Below are 15,714 nucleotides of genomic sequence, written 5' to 3'. Positions count from 1 at the left end.
GTAGGGGCTGAACTGGGAGGGGAAATAGATAAACTATTAAAACAGAAAGAAAAAAAAGAGGAATTCCAGGCACTGATCTGGCCAGTCCGGTCGGCTTTAGCGGGAGGCAACGCTGGAAGCCTGCGGCTGGAGAAGCTCCAAAGGTAAATGCAGCTCTGTTCCGCTTCCCTTTCCATGCTGAAGCCACCTCAGCTGAGGTCAGCAGGGTTTCACCCTCATCCCATTCCCTGTGGTTCTCCTGTGGCTCTCTTTCACTCTTCTCCAGCTCTCCATCCTGCTTGCTCCGCCGGCACACCCACCCCACAACTCCCCGGCCACAGTGCCTCCCTGCCCGCCTTGCTTTCCCCATGGCTGTGCTCCAGGCAATGCTGAGCCCAGCCATCATTTACCACCCCACAACATCCACACAGTCCTCTGCCTCAAATCTGGGGTGTCCCCACCCCAAGATATGGGAAACAGGAGTCACTGCTGCCCGTTAGCCAGTGTTCCTCCCTCTCTCCCTCCCTCCCTCCCTGGTGCTCAGCAGCCCCAGCACCCACTCCCTGGTGGGCATCCAATATTGTCATGCCACAGAGCAAAGGGCTCTGAGGGCTTTGGGGCCTCCCCACATCCCCTGGCCAGGCTGCAGCTTGTTGGAGCTTCTTTATTCAGACCATCAGAGGAAATGATTTAGGAGTCATCCAGGAGCAGAGCTGTAGCATCTCACCAGGCAGAGACAGACCCACACCAGCCTCGTGAGCATCTCCCCCCCTTTCTTCATGCGAAATCCAGGTGGGCTGGCTCATCTCCACCCCATCCTCTTCCTTCCCCCAGTCATGGAGAAACTCAGTTAATCCTTTAGGTATAAATCACTTCCAGCTGGTCAAGCTGAACACGTACTGGGCGTCTCTCGCGTACCTTGATCCCTGGTTTCACCCCACGCCTGGCGCCAGGCTGTTCCAGAGGGAAGCACCATGCCTGCATCCCTGCTCCAAGCCAGGCTGCACCACAGACCTCCCCCTTCCCATTCTACACCAACAAACACAGGGGGACCAGCCCTGCTCCCATCCAAAATCAGCGTGCATCCAGGAGTATCAAAGCTCCAGAGCAGAGGAGGCCAGGAGAGGCTTCCACCCCTCCTGATTCCCAGTTAGGCCAGGTGTTTACAATGGAAATACCAGCACCGTGATGTCCCTGAGACTCCCACCTCAGCCCCAGCACCAGCATCACCCGCATCAGGTGTGTGAGGACAGAGGAGCACAACCTTCCCAGGCTCTGCTCCGCTGTCTGCTCCCAGTATCCGCCTCTTCCCACGGGGCCATCACAGTGACACCACTGTGTGATGCCACCTGGGGGGTCCCTGTGTGCCATCCCTGTGCTCCCCACCTGCCTGGAATACCGTGCAGCTGTGCCAATCCATGGGCACAGGCACAGGGTAGCAACGTGCCAAGGCTCCCAGTGTGCTGGGAGCACAGCACCCGCCGGGGAGCTCTCCAGGTGGGAGGCTGCGTTTCCATAAACAAACCAGACCGCTGTTAATTAGCAGGTTCAAGGGCATGTCAGGCTGGAGGCAGCTCTGCAGCCCAGGCAGGGGGTTGGCAGGTGAAGTGGGTCCTGCTGAGACCCCCAAAGCTGTGGTTTCCCATGGCTGAGCTCATTTCCACTCCTTGGTTTTGGATTTGGGCTGAAGCCACATTTTAAAAAACCTGCAACCCCCGGCTGGTCATTAATCACCTCCCACCCAGAAATTCATGGCTGGGAAAGCCAGGCTGGGAGTCAGCACAGGGAGAGCAGGTCACGCAGTGGCCACCAAGCCGTGGGTGGGACGTGGCTTTGGCTTTACCACAGAGCAGCACCCACCACCCCCAGACGGAATCTCTGTGGGGGCGATGGGGGTGGCCAGGCCCTCCCTGTGCCAGCACTCACAGAGCTATTCCCAGTCTGTCCCAGGCCCAGCCCGCCCTGCAGCGGAGGCAGGTGGACTTTGTCCCCCCGGAAGACACTGCGTGCAATGCCGGCAGCGCCCATGCCTGTCACCTGAGCATGCCATGGCAGGTAGGTGAAATCTCAGCTTTCCCCTGTTCTCAGCTGGGAAGGTTCCCCGTGCAGGCACAGCTGGGGGTCCTGCTCTGGTGTCACCTCTAAGGGTGCCGAGGGTCCATCCTAGCCCCCCAAACCGGCTCAGCCTGTTGTTAAACAGCCACGAGTGCCACTCACTGCCAGACCTCCACGGCAGAGCTTGTTTTTCCGGGATGGCTACGGCAGTCACCTGCCCGGCGGGGAACTGGATCAGCTTTCCCATCCAAATCCCATTCCCCCTGTGCCCCCAGACCTTTGCAGCCTGCGCCCCGAAATCCTGGTGCCGGCTGCCAACGAGACACTGGACCTGGCTCTGGGCAGCCGGGTTGAGCTGAACTGCACCGTGCGCTGGGTGGGCACTGAGCACTGCCAGCCCATTCCCGCCTGGAGCAAGGATGGGCAGTGGCTGGGCAGTGGGAGCAGCCAGGACACCGCCTGGTAAGAAGCCTGCCCTGGGGACATCCATCCATCTGCTTGGTGGGGGTGTGACCGCCCAGCCCGACCCACTGCATCCCCATGTCCCATCAGGTCTGGCCAAAACACCTCGGAGCAGCTCCTGGCCAGCGTCCTGCAGCTCAACCTCACCCGTGATGCCGATTTTGGGGTGTTTGCCTGCTGGATCAGCAATGCCACAGCCACCTTCACCCTGCGGAGAGCAGGTAGGGGCCTGCTGGGGCAGGGAGGTGACATCGCTTGGGGAGCCCAGGGGGGATTGAGGAGAGTGATGGGGCACTGCTGCCTCTCCCACATCAGGATGCAAACCTGCACCAAACTCAGGTAACATGCTCACCTTGCCCTGTCCTGGCAGAGGCGGCAGGGCATGTGCCAGCGGTGCTGGCAGCCCTTCTGGTCCTGGTGCTCCTGGTGCTCCTGGCTGTGCTCTACATCCAGTGCCGCCTGAATGTGCTCCTCTGGTACCGGAACCGCTATGGAGAGCTGGAGATCAACGGTGAGCCGGAGGTGACACCCTGCTGGGAACAGCCTCCTGCGGTCCGGGGGCTCACAGAGCCCTTCCCATGTCATCCCTGCCCCGTGGATCTCCCCAGACGGGAAGCTGTATGATGCCTACGTCTCCCATGCCACCGCCCCTGATGACCGAAAGTTCGTCCACTTCATCGTGAAGCCGCAGCTGGAAAACCGCTATGGCTACAAGCTCTTCCTGGACGAGCAGAACATCCTGCCCAACTCAGGTAGGCACCATGCTAGGCAGGGCAGGGGGTGACACAGGGATCTGAGGGCTTGAGACCCCTTTGCCTGCAGAGCCGTCAGCTGACCTCATCATGAACGTCAGCCGGTGCCGGCGCCTCATCGTGGTGCTCTCCGTCACATACCTGGAGCAGGATTGGTGCAACAGCAGCTTCAGGTAGGAGTGGAACAGCTCCCTCAGGAGAGGAGAGGGGCTGGCAGGTCCCTTGCCCCCCTGCCACTCACCTGTCTTGCAGGGAAGGGCTCTGGAGGCTGCTGGAGCTTTCCAGGAAACCCATCTTCATTGTCTTCGAGAGCCAGTATCGGGAGATCACCCACCCTGCCATCACCCTGCTGAAGCAGCACCAGAATGCCGTGACCCTGCTGGTGTGGAGAGCCAGCTCCATGGTGAGCACTGAGCAGGATCCTGCCCCCCTGGCACTTCCTTTCTTTCCCCAGCACCCCTGCTGCCCTTCGGGGCTGCCCATGGTGAGAGCTGAGCAGGACCCATCCCACCAGCACCCCTGTTCCATTCCCAGCTCCTCATTTTGTGTCAGCCTCCCTGCTACCCTCTGGGGCTGCTCCCTGGGCTCCAGTGCTAAAGGGCAGGTTGGGACACTCACCTTTCAGAGGAAATTTAAAAACCCAACCAGAAGAGCCCTGGGTCTGGGAGCTCACCCCCCAAACCTGCATGGTCAGGACCCTGCGACACTCCAGGGTCTCCCCAGCCTCAGTTCCCCAAGCAAAGCTTTGGCCCAGGGCCACTCCGGCCATTTTGGGGCCAGGCTGGGAGCCTGGGGAATGTTCCAGCAGGTCGGGCCGGTTTCTCCGCCGGCGCGCAGGCACTGTGCCACGCCGGAGCACAGCCCTCACCCTGGCCGAGCTCCCAGCGCCGGGGAGAGAGCCTGGCCTGTGAAACCATGTGGGGCCGTGCTCCTGCCGTCCTGGCCCAGCTCATCCCCTCCCGGCCCCTGCAGACCCCCTCGTCGGACTTCTGGAAGGAGCTGTGCCTGGCCCTGCCACGCAAGGTGTCCTTCCCAGGGAGCGTGGGAGACCCACAGACACAGCTGCAGGAGGACAAGGACCCCATGCTGATCCTGCACAGCAGCTACCTGGACAGCACCGGAGACCTGGACCCGGACGGGGACCTCGGCACAGGTCCAAATCCCTGCTGCTTCCCCTGAGGGGACAGATGTGCGCTGGATGTCACTCCTGGGCTTTGCCTCCTGCTCCTGTGGCAGCAGGCTGGGTGCAGACCCTTCCCCTCCACCTAACCCCATCTCCCTGCTCCTACCAGGCCTCCGAGGGCGTGTCTTCAGAAGCCCCCCGCCGCCCCGCCTTGGCAGCCGCAGCACCCCCAGGGCTCCGGCTTCCAGCGGGATGGAGGATGCCCAGCTGCGGGACGGGCAGCGCTCCGAGCTCGATGTCTCGGATCTGGGATCGCGTAACTACGGCGCCCGCACAGACTTCTACTGCCTGGTGACAGAGGATGACATCTGAGCGGGGCCATGGGTGACACGGTGTCCCCCATCCTCATGGGGACACACAGATCAGGTCATGGCCCAGGAGCCCGGGAGTTATGATGGGATCTGAGCCATGGCCATGCTGGGAAAGCCAGAGCTGGCTCCAAAGTGGAAAACCATCACCAGGAACACCCTGCCCATAGTGCCTCAGTGCCATCCCTGGGTGCCACCCCTGGGTGCTGGGATCTGTTCCTTGCCGTGGGCAGCAGGGACATTCTTCCTGCGTGATGGACAGGTTCTGGGATGGGTGATGCTCTCCGAGGAGCCATGTGCCCCAGCCCCAGGGAGTATCTGACAGGAGTGGCAGCAGCACCTTTGTCCCGTGGAATCCCCTGTGACAATAAAAGGCTGCTGCACCCAACTGTCCGCGGTGGGGACACAGGTGGCACCGGCAGGGTGACACGGGGGTGGTGCCCCCACTGCAGGCACTAAGGTAGGCAGTGCTGTGCTCTGTCCTTCCCATGCCAGTGTCCCTGTCACACGAACTGGGAGCCATACTGGACACAGAGCGCAGGGTGGCACCGTTGGCTGAGCTCACCCTGTGCTGGTGTCCCTATGTCACCGGTGTCCCTGGGGCGCTGTCCCCCCTCCCAGGTGCCATCCAAACGCAGGTGCAGGTGGGCATCACTCAAGGCCTTTATTTCAGGGGTACACAGGGCTGGGGGAGTTGTACACAGAGAGCTGCAGAGCCAAACACCCCGTGACCCCAGCTGGGACCACGCCGGTGCCACTCACCACAGGGACCTCTCCAGCCCCTCCACCCACTCCCCCCACCCTCCCACCCCTCTGCCTACTCTACATCATTCCCCCCAGGGTGCCCTGTGCCCCCCAAGCGCAGGGGCTCCCCCAGCCCCAAACCTGCCGGCAGCCCAAAGCCACTCCCAGCCCACCCGTGTGTCCCCTGCCAGCCACCACCGTGGCACGGAGAGCTTTGGACCCATCTACACCCAGTACTGGGGACACCAGGGACATCTCCCCACCCACGGGGCGACGCCACTCAGCAAACACGACCCGGCCAGCCCTGCCTGGATCCTGCTCCTGCCATGCCAGCAGGGCCCAGCCCTGGCAGCAGCTGGTAGGGAGCAACAGTCGTGGCTCTGCCACACTGGGAGAGTCCCCACAAGGTGACAGATGGGGCCCTCAGGCCTCCCCGGGCTTCCTGCGGTGAGGGCACAGCCAGCCCATCAGACACAACCCACTGCCCACCATCCCTAGCAAAGGGGGCACGCAGCACCATCACAGCATCCCTTCCCAGCTCCCTGCAGGCACTCTGCCACCCCATAAACTGTAGGAAGCCACCTCAGAGCCCTCCAAGCCCCCAAGCCATGCAAAGCCCCATCCCCACCCAGCCAGGGCACAACACACGTGTAACCCACAGCACATCCCACACTGGCACTGGGCACTGACAGCCAGCCAGCCCCACGGCTCAGGGAGCTGGGATGAAGCACTTCCACCCAGCATTGCTCTACAGGAGCCTTCCCATATCCCTGCGGCTCCTGCCCCCCCGTCAAGCTGCAGGACAAGCCAAGTTTTGCAGACAGCTGCCTGAGAGTGTGGAGGGCCCCCTAACTGAGGTCCCAGTGGGGCTCCACAGCAGAGCCAAAAGCAGCTGCTGGGTTTAAGGCTGGGCAGGAGGGAGGACAGCTGTCCCCCAGCCAGGAAAGGGGACCCAGCAGAGGGGGGAGGCGCATGGGATGTGGCAGGGACTAGGCTATGGAGCGGGGGTCCGGCGGCGAGCAGCCTCCCTATGGCATGGCCAGCAGCATGGAGCATCCCAGTGGGGCATTCCAGCTCCTAGGGTGTCCTCACAGGCTGAGGAAGTCCTCCTTCCGGTACCCCTTCTGCAAGGAGACAACCCCTTCAGGCACACGGAGCCCCTCTGCTCTAGCACCGATGGGCCACACTGTCCCCACCCCACCAGCACAGCGACAATGCTCTGAGATGGACCCGCACTGAAGGAAAAGCAGGTGTGGAGTGGGGATCCACCACATGCTGGGAAGCACTTGGGTGGTGTGGCTCTCCAGGATGAATCCCCTGGCCTTGATTCCCTCGGGATTCCCCCTCAGGATCTCCCCCAGGGCCCCGCTGGCTGTGGGAGGCTCTGGAATGGGTACGTACCATCTTGAAGTCCCGGTGGAGCTTGGTGTACTGCCACATGTTCCCCAGGAGGCTGGCGGCGGCTCGGGAGGACTTCTCATTGTCTGAGCTGAGAAAGAGACAGGATGCAATGAGTTTTGGAGACCACTGAGCATGGGACAGTGTCCAGCAGCCCAAGGAGACCACCCCAGAGGGGCCCAGAGGGATTGGGGGCTTAGTGTGGGTGGCGAGAGGCAGGAGGTGAACAGCTGGATCCCACCACAACAGACAGGAGCAGAGAGGTTCCCTGATGGGAAAAGGCAGCTATGGCGATAGTGGGGTGTCCTTAGGGGGTGACAAAGGGCTGGCAGGTGACCACGAGGGCACTCTGAGCCAGTCTGGGGACTCCTACCACCAAGGCTTGGGAATGGAGACTTGAGACCCTGTTCCACCGTGCTGGAGCAGGGCAGGGAGGGGAGAGCAGGACAGGAGCCCAGGTGTGAGTTGGGACATGGCAACTTCCACCTGTCCCGTCGCTTCTTGATGAAGAAGAGCTTCCTGAGGCCATCGAAGTAGACGATGTCGCGGGCGGCCATGGGGCTCTCCACCACCAGGTTGTTGAGTACCGCAATGATGTTCACGATGACATCGGCGGGTGGAGCCTTGTCCCCAACGCTCCCCGGCAGCTTCTCGATCAGGTGGCTGACCACCTTCGTGGCTGTGGGCAAAGGGCACGTCAGGGCTGGCGGTCAGAGCCAGGAGGGGACAGAGCTGTGTCTGGCAGCGAGGGATGGAGCAGCCTGCACACTCAGCTGCAAGTGGGGATGCAGCAGGGTTGGAGATAACGGGAGGCCAGACTGAGGAAAAAGCTGGGAAACACCTCGCAAGCCCTGGTTTCCCCCAGCACTCACACATCTCATCCTTGTTGCGGGCGTGGCGGGACAGGTTGCGGATGAGACCGGTGAGGGAGCGCAGCTGGTGGTGGTCAGCGGTGCGCACACGGTCCAGCACGGGGTTCAGGATGCGCTCCTGCTCCAGTGCCAGCCGGCTCAGCACACCTGCCCACTGCAAGGCAAACACCCCCTTGGAGACTCTGCCAGCTCCCTCCTCCTTCCTCCTCCTCCCACTCACCAGGAGCAGGCTGGGGTGAACCCTGCCCAGGTGCCCCCGTGCTGGGCACAGCTGTGATGGGCAGGTGGTGAGGACCCCCCGAGCCTCACCCTGCGGTCCCCGGCCGTGATGTTCTGCAGGGCACCCGAGGCTGCCTCCGTCGTGTGCTTGTTGAGCTCGCAGCGCTGCAGCAGCCGGTTGTAGATGCCCACGATCTGCGGGTTCCAGAGCCACTCCATGCCCTTGGGGTCCTTGGAGACCTCCGTGAAGGTGACGATGTCCGCGTTCAGGTAGTGCTGAGGGACAGGGGCACTATTAGACTCTGGGGCTGTCCCCTCCGCAGCGTCCCCACTGCCAGTGCCCCCTTTTCCCTGCCTGCCTGGCCTGAACGCATGATGCATGGGCCATGCATCATGCCTCATGGCATGGAAAAGTGGGGGTTCAGCACCCTGATTCACCCCAGACACCTGATTCACCCTCCGCTGAGCTCACCTGTGTGTCCCACCCACCAGCCGAGGCCAGCGTCCTCCTCTGCCCTGGCATCACCTCCGCTGCCAGCGTTTCCCAGCGCCAGCCCCACCCTAGTGACACGGCTGGGATGTGCCCCCACTGACCTCCCGAGCTTTCTTGCTCTGGGGGCTGAAGCAGCCCACGAGCTCCCCTGTCACCGTGCTGCTGGCATTCCTCCGGTGGCCCTCGAGGCGCTGGAGTGATGACGGGGGCATCTCGTCGTACAGGCGGTAGGAGAGGTTGCGCAGGACACAGACAGCATTCTCCACGCTCTGGGGAGAACAGGGGACATGAGGGTGTCATCCCTGAGCTGCCTGCAGGGTGTGTCCAGCTGGCACAGGGGCTCCACGGCAGAGTCACGACACTGGCTGTGCCCAGCAAGCCTGGACAGAGCCAGGCTGGTTCTCCCAGCACGACATCAAGATGTGCCTTTGCACCACGGGAGGGGGGAGCAGCACCTCAGCCCCCCCAGCACCAGCTCAGCGGCTCACCTTGTCCTCCGACTTCCCCACCTCCAGGGAGCTGTTCACGTAGTGGATCATGGAGTCCACCAGACCGTGGCACTCACGCATCTTCTGCCGGGTCTGCTGGCTGGCAGAGCTCAGGTTCCTGCACAGGAACGGGGTTCTGTCATGGAGCGAAGGGGATCCTCCACAGCCACCCCCTCCTGAGCCCAAAAAAGAACCCTGCAGACTCTGCTCCTGTCCTTTCCTCCCCCAAAAACTCTGCTGCCAGTAGGAGGACCTACAGAAGATACCTGAGGAAGCCTGTAGAGTTATAAAAGATCTCTGCCTCTGAGGGGTTCTGCTGGATGACACCTGAGCCCCCCAGCCCAGAGAGAGGGACCAGGACCAGGTCTGTGAGCTGCTCCAGTGTGTCCCGGGCCAGGCGGTCCTTCAGGTTGTCGCTGGAGGAGAGATTCCACAGGATGCCTGCAGAGAGAGGAACCTTCAATACTGGAATGGCTGGAGAGCACATCCACCCCAGCTCCCTGCCCTGGGGGGGCTCATGCTGGTGACAACGATGCAAAGAGATCATCCCCGTGGAGCACCGACCCAGCTCTACTCACATGAGGAGAGTACCATCCCCGGGGGAGGGGGACCCCCGCCCACTCCACCGCTGTCCCCAACCTGTGACATTTTTGCGGAGCTCGTCGTCGGGCTCCCGCAGGGTGCGCATGAGCTCGTAGATGCCGTTCTCCTCCACCAGAGCCAGCTTGTTCTCGGCGTTGTCGTAGATGAGGTTGCGCATGGCGCCGGTGGCGTGGCGCTGCACCTCCTGGTTCGGGCTGTTGAACAGCTTCACCAGCTTGGGCATGGCCTGCAGGCTGCGGGCCTGGGGGACGGCCCGGGGGTCAGACATGCCGTGCTCCCGGGGCTCCCTCTGGCCCCTGAGCCCACCCGCGGTGTGTGAGGAGCTGGGAAACCCCCTGCTCCCACTGGGAAAATCCCTGCTCCCGCCCTTCCGGGGGCTCACCTGCTTCTTGGCGCTGCTGTCGCTGTAGCACTTGTGCTGCAGGTAGGCAGCGCCCAGCACCTGCAGGTTGGGGTCGCTGGCGATCAGGTACTTCACGGCCGAGGGCAGGTCGATGTCATCAAACCTGGAACCACGGCTGGGTGAGGGGGAGCCCCAGCAGAGCATCCCACAGGATCCTCCACTTCAACACCCCACCACGTCCCCCATTTCTGAGGAGCCCCAACAACCCTTTCCACTGCGCTCTCAGGCACGGAATTCCATTCCAGTGGGATGAGCACCATCCTCCTGCCATGTCTCAGGATGTGTCCGTGGAGGAGCCGAGGTCGGAGGCAGGACACACTCGGAGGTAAGCCTGTGCTGTGGTCCATCACCACAGGACCAAACTGCACCCACCATGCCACCCCTCTTCCCTCATCCCTTGGCCCCGGAGGGGTAAAGGAGGGACTCGCCCTCCCCTGGCAGGTGACCACAGCGGGGACAAGGACCAGGACACCCCGGAGCATCCCACGGCACTCACCCGCCGGCGTGGTGTCCGAGCAGAGTGCCGTGCCCGTTGTACATCTCCATGGTGCGTGGCTCCGCGAGGTGGTGGCCGGACTCAGCCAGGCTGCGCACGGAGGGGGCGCGGGAGCTGTGCTCCCCCAGCCCCAGGAAGGCTCCGCTGCCTCCCGCCGGCACCGTGCCGAAGGAGCCGGCGCTCAGCCGCGAGCGGTTGTTGCTCTGGAAGCGCTGCAGCGTGCGCATGGCCGGAGCGCGGATGGTGCGGCTCGGTGGCCCCTCGGCGCCGTCCAGCCAGTCGCAGCCGGCCTTGGCAGCCGTGCCGGCGCTCAGCTGCCGCTCGAAGGCGAAGGAGCGGCCGAAGCCACCGCCGGCCTGGCTCTTGTAGAGCTGCCGGTGGCCCGGCCCGTCCAGCTGCTCCGACAGGACGCTGTAGCGGTCGTCGGCGAGCGGGAGGGGCCCATCGGCCAGGCGCAGGGAGCGCAGCGACAGCGTGTCCAGGTTCTGCCGGCAGCGGAAGTTGCGCTCGTGGAAGGAGCTGGGCCGCGGCGAGGCGGTGGCCGCCTGCGAGGCCGCGTAGCCGGCGACGTACGCGCGGCCCTTGGCCAGGCCCCCGTTGCTGATGGTGGCCATGCGCTTGTGCGGGGTGAGGTCCACGGCCGAGCGCGAGGACCAGCCGCTGCCCCGCAGTGTGCCAAAATCCTTCTTGGCCAGCGGCTGGTACAGCTGCAGGGGGGAGACAGGGGGTTAGGGGTCCATCTCTCCATCCCCACCACGGGAACCCAGAGCACCCTTCAGCACAGCCCGGGCTGGGTCTCTGCCGGCATCCCAGCCGCCACAGTGCTGGGCGGGGGACAGAGCCCCAGTACATACCGAGGCTTTGGGGTCCACCCCATTGCTCTGCGAGCGGGAGCTGAAGGAGGAGCGCAGGGTCGAGCTGTACTGGCCACCTGCAGGACAGCAACAGAGGAGGAAGCGTAAGCATAAGGGAGGAGACCTGGAGATCAAAGATCACCCCAGCTCATCCCAGGGGGATGGTTCCTCATCCCAGAGGTCCCGCGGCAGTACGAGTAGAGCTTGGGGGACGAAGCTGTGGGAGGAGGAAGGCTTTACCTGGCTGCCGGCCACGGGGGGCAGAAGTGGCCTCTCCGCCCTGCCTTGTGCCCCGACGGCGAGGGCACTAATTGCCACCTTGGTGGGGACTCTGCGGCTCAGCCCGGTCCCCCCTGCCGCAGCCGGATCGGCAGCCCAGGCATCCCCCACAGCCAGTCCGGCTCCCCCACCCTGGGAATGGGACCTTGGCAAGGACCTGGACACCCCGCTGCGCCCCATGGCACCCCACGCTGCCCATCTGCCGCCGTGCCACCGCCCCAGGGCTGCCGGCGGGACAGGACAGGGACGCCGCCAGTGCTGGCGGTGCCGAGAGCGTGACTCACATCTGGGGCAGCCCTCGGGGTGTCAAAGGGGGTCTGTCCCCACCAGCGGGGTCCCCAGCACGGGGGTCAGGGCTTAGGGGATCCTGGCAGTGCCGGGCGGGGCGGCAGGGCGGAGGCCGCCGGCGCAGACGGTAAATGGAGGAGCTGGAGCCTGGCCAGCGCTGCCGCTCAGGGCCGGGGGGGTTCTGCCAGGGCGGGAAAATCCTCCCTCCTCCCAGCCCGGTGGGGGGGTGTGAGACCCCCCAGCCCAAAGCCCTCCAAGGGCAGGCGGGGGAACCGAGGCAGGACCCCGAGTGGGGTGAAACGAGCCCACGCTGGGGCTGAGCTACCCCCGTCCCAGTGCCGGGGGTGCTCGGGGCATTGGGGGTGCTCGGGACATTGGGGGTGCTCGGCCAGGGTGGGGTGCATCCCCCGACCAGCAGCCAGGCTGTGCCCAGAGCCCAGTGCCGGCCGAAGGGCCCCCGCTGCCCATCCCACCACACGTGCCCGGGGGGTCTCCCACCTCTGACGCCGTCGGCGAGGTCCTCGGGGCGGGCGGGCGCTTGTCCCCGCAGCATCATGCGGATGCGGACCTGCTCCTGGACGCGGGCGCTGCGCAGCCGCTGGGCCTCGGCCGCCTCCCGGCCACGCTCGTCCAGCTGCCGGTCCGAGGGCAAGGCCAGCGAGCAGACTCCGGCCTCGGGCTGCAGGGCCGACAGCAGGAAGGCGTTAGTCTCTTGCATGGCGGCGAAGGGCCGCGGCCAGCCCGGCCGCCCTGCGCAGGTGAGCGGCGGCAGTGGCGGCGTTCCGGCGTTCCCCAGCCGTAGGGAGGCTCCGTCCCGGCCCGTCCGTCCCGCCCCGCCGCCACGCCTCGCCGGTGGAAGGAGGGGGCCCCACCGGGGCCACTGTCACCATCGTCACCATCACCATCGTCACCGCCACAGGTGGAGGTGCCCAGGGGCGACCTCGCGAGGACAAGGGCACGAGGGAGGCTGGTGGTCCGGGGGTCTGGGGGGTCCCACCTTGGGAAAAGCCAGGATCCCCTCAGACAGCCACACCCCTGGCTCCTGGGCAGCAACACCAGTGAGCCCCACATCCCCACACTGTCCTGTCAAGGAGCCCAAGACCCCCAGGCAACCTCCCAGAAGAGCCTTGGACCCCCCAGAAGGCTTCCCATTTGATGCCAGAGATCCCTGCTGGACACCCATATTGTTCCTCCAGTGAACCCCAGAGTCTAACGTGGTCTCCTAGAAGAGCCCCAGACCCCCAGGACAGCCTTCCCATTGACCTCCAGAGACTCACATGGTCCCGCCGCTGAGCCCCAGACCCCTACAATGTCCTTCCAATGAGCTCAAGAGCCCCAGGAAACCTCCTAGGAGAGTGCTCTGGACCCCCATATTGTCACTCAAATGAGCCCCAGACCCCTACATGGCCTTCAGGAACATCCCAAACCCCCAGGGAGACCCCTCAGCCAGCTCTGACCACAAAGCCCCAGGCAGCCTCCACAGATGGGACCCCCAGATCCCTCAAGCCACTTTCCAAGAGCACTATGGACCCCCTCGGCCACAGGCCTGGAGTGGGGGATCCCTGCAGTCATTCTCGGCTGGGCACTCCCTGCTTTGCTTTTCAAATCAGCCGGGGAATGAAAAAACAATAATAAAAAAGGGGCGGCTGAGCGCCGCGGGCCCGCGGTGACGAACACGGTGACTCAGGCCCCGCTGCCACCACAGGTACTAATTAGCCTCGCCCCACCTGCCGGGCCGCCCCATCACAGCCACACTGGGGACACCACATCCCCCCGGCCCGCTGTGCTCGGGATCAGCTCCCGAAATCCCCCCGCTGCCAGGACACGGCCCTCTCCCGCAGCCCCGGCTCGCCGGCAGAGCGGCTCGTTCCTGACCAGAGCTGTGGCCGTTCTCAGCCCCTACTGGGGACACGGTGGCTCCGTGTCACCGGCCGGGTGGTTTGGGGTGAGCGTGGCCACGCGGTCCCGGCTCTGTGGCCAGCCCTGGCTCCGCGCTTGGCGTCACCGCTCCGGCAGCGACAGCGGCGTTCCGGGCTGGGCCGGGTTTACAACACCCGGCGGTGACAGCGTGTGCGCTTCGGTCGGGGGTGAAAAGGGCGGCTGTCCCCGAGGAATGTGCCGCCGTCAGCAGGAGCCGGGGCAGGGGCGGGGTGGCGAGAGCTGCGGGCCAGCAGTTGGGGGTGACTGTCCCCTGCCGGTCCCCCAAATCCTCCTTGGTGACACCGTCCCGATGCGCCAAGGACCAACGTGGGGGGAACCCACCTCCCCAGCTCCGGGGTTTGTGGGAGCCCCCTTTTCCTCTGGGGCCGCCCTTAAGCCTTTTGGGGTGCAGCACCCAGGAAAACCCGCAAGGCCCCCCCTCTTCTCCCACCGCGGCACCGCCCCGCAGGCGCACCGAGTTTGGCAGAGCTCGGCGGGCGCTCCCAGCCCTCCGAGCCCGGATGAATCACGGGTTCCCCCCGCAGCGGGCGGAGGGGGTGGATCGCTCCCTCTGCAAGCCAACGCTTGCCCGCCGTCCCCGTGCCAGGATCCCGGGGGATCTGGGCCATCCCGGGAGCCCCCCAGCCCTGCGGGACAGAGGGGCTCCGGTGACACCTCTGAGCGCGCTGGCAGCCCCAGTTTCCCCCAGCTATGCCTACCTCCCAAGCCCCCATCCCCCCGGCATGACACTGCCCTGCAGCTGACAGATGGAAATTTGGGGGTCCCGGGCGATTCAAGGAATGTTCAGAGCTGGAATGGGCAGCGCTCGCCTCATCAAGCAGCTCGTTAATTGGGGAAGGGTTGGACAGGAGGGGGATACACCAGGGGGCTTAAAAACAGCAAGTCAGCACAAGGAAAACATTTCGAGCAAAATTGTGGGATTCCCGAGGGGATCCGGCCACAGCCAGAGTGACACAGAGTTAAATAAACCAAATCTGGGGATCCCGAAAGCAGCCGCTGACCTCCCCCAGCCTGGTGGCACCTCTGTCCCTGCCTCGCGGGGTGAGAGAGCCACGTTCCCGGGGAGCCCTAGCTCCTGAGAGCGCCGCGTCCTCTCCCACCCCGCCAGCAGCACGGAGCGCCCCTCCCCACCGCGGGTCCCCAGGGCTGGCAGTGCCCGCCGGGGCCATCGGCTTTGGGACAGGGAGTGGCCGGCGTGGCCACTACGCGCACGTGCCACAAGCCACGCTGGGCACACCGAGGCACAGGGAGGGAGGGAAAAGCCTCCCGGCCGGAGCTGGCCCAGTCTGGGCAGTCACCAGACCCACACGTCGGAGCCCCAGACTCCCGGCACGAACGCCGGCCAGCGCGCGGGGACGGGGTGGGTGGCAGGGTGGGTGACACCGGCTCTCCCCGGGGACCCGCGGTAGGGACGGTCCCGCCGATGGCCGCGGCCGGCACGTACCTGGGTGGGTGGCCCCGGGGGGCCGTGGTCCTGCAGCATCCTCGGGCGGGCAGGTGCAGCCCTGGGTGCTGCGGGGCGCGGGTGGGCGCCGGCGTCTGCGGCGGGCGTGGGGCGCACGGGCCCGCCCCGCACCTCGCCCAACCAGTCTCCTCGCCGGGCTTTTGCGTGGAACCCGCTCGCCTCCCCACCGAGCCTGCCATTTCGGGGCTCACGGGGCTCCTCAAAATCGTCAGCATGGCCGGGGGGCTGAGGGACCCCACAGTGGAGCCACATCTTAGCTACCTTCATGATGCTGCCAAGAGTTCCCAGGGATCCCCACCATGACCACCATGGCCATGATCCAACGAGTACTTCCCACCACATCCCCCTGAACACCCAGCTCAGGGCACCCCTGGGTGCAAGAGGGAGGGTTTGGGGGTGCCAGAAGGAGAAGATGGAGGGGAGGCAGAGCTT

The 15,714-nt window shown here is 64.8% G+C and overlaps 2 protein-coding genes across 5 annotated transcripts; one reads left to right on the top strand and one right to left on the bottom strand.

Annotated features, from left to right (window-relative positions):
• The first annotated feature begins 47 nt into the window (after positions 1 to 47).
• On the top strand, positions 48 to 5,127 carry SIGIRR (single Ig and TIR domain containing). 4 transcript variants are annotated; one of them, XM_085063603.1, is made up of 10 exons: positions 48 to 143; positions 1,920 to 2,034; positions 2,310 to 2,496; positions 2,587 to 2,717; positions 2,867 to 3,007; positions 3,105 to 3,248; positions 3,319 to 3,421; positions 3,501 to 3,651; positions 4,221 to 4,401; positions 4,541 to 5,127. In XM_085063603.1, the coding sequence occupies exons 2-10, from the start codon at positions 2,028 to 2,030 to the stop codon at positions 4,741 to 4,743; spliced, it is 1,248 nt and encodes a 415-aa protein (XP_084919729.1). In that variant the 5' UTR covers positions 48 to 143; positions 1,920 to 2,027; the 3' UTR covers positions 4,744 to 5,127. The 4 variants fall into 4 exon arrangements, with proteins under 4 accessions (XP_084919729.1, XP_084919726.1, XP_084919727.1 ...); XM_085063600.1 differs by lacking the exon at positions 48 to 143 and adding an exon at positions 878 to 1,218; XM_085063601.1 differs by lacking the exon at positions 48 to 143 and having other exon boundaries at positions 1,590 to 2,034; positions 2,180 to 2,496.
• A 418-nt stretch (positions 5,128 to 5,545) lies between these two features.
• Positions 5,546 to 15,401, bottom strand: PKP3 (plakophilin 3). The gene is made up of 14 exons (XM_085063590.1): positions 15,262 to 15,401; positions 12,375 to 12,555; positions 11,310 to 11,386; positions 10,456 to 11,162; positions 9,939 to 10,062; positions 9,593 to 9,797; positions 9,220 to 9,394; positions 8,954 to 9,071; positions 8,567 to 8,734; positions 8,063 to 8,248; positions 7,754 to 7,907; positions 7,368 to 7,560; positions 6,885 to 6,972; positions 5,546 to 6,607 (listed from the first exon to the last, which is right to left on the bottom strand). Exons 1-14 carry the CDS (start codon positions 15,298 to 15,300, stop codon positions 6,572 to 6,574), a joined length of 2,451 nt encoding a protein of 816 aa, XP_084919716.1. The 5' UTR covers positions 15,301 to 15,401; the 3' UTR covers positions 5,546 to 6,571.
• Positions 15,402 to 15,714: the final 313 nt, after the last annotated feature.

Source organism: Lichenostomus cassidix, chromosome 5 (genome assembly GCF_008360975.1).
Source record: "Lichenostomus cassidix isolate B80296 chromosome 5, HeHo_3.0, whole genome shotgun sequence".
In the NCBI taxonomy this organism is placed as follows: domain Eukaryota; kingdom Metazoa; phylum Chordata; class Aves; order Passeriformes; family Meliphagidae; genus Lichenostomus; species Lichenostomus cassidix.
The sequence above is the reverse complement of the archived record's forward strand: the minus strand, read 5'-3'. Positions and strand labels throughout refer to the sequence as shown.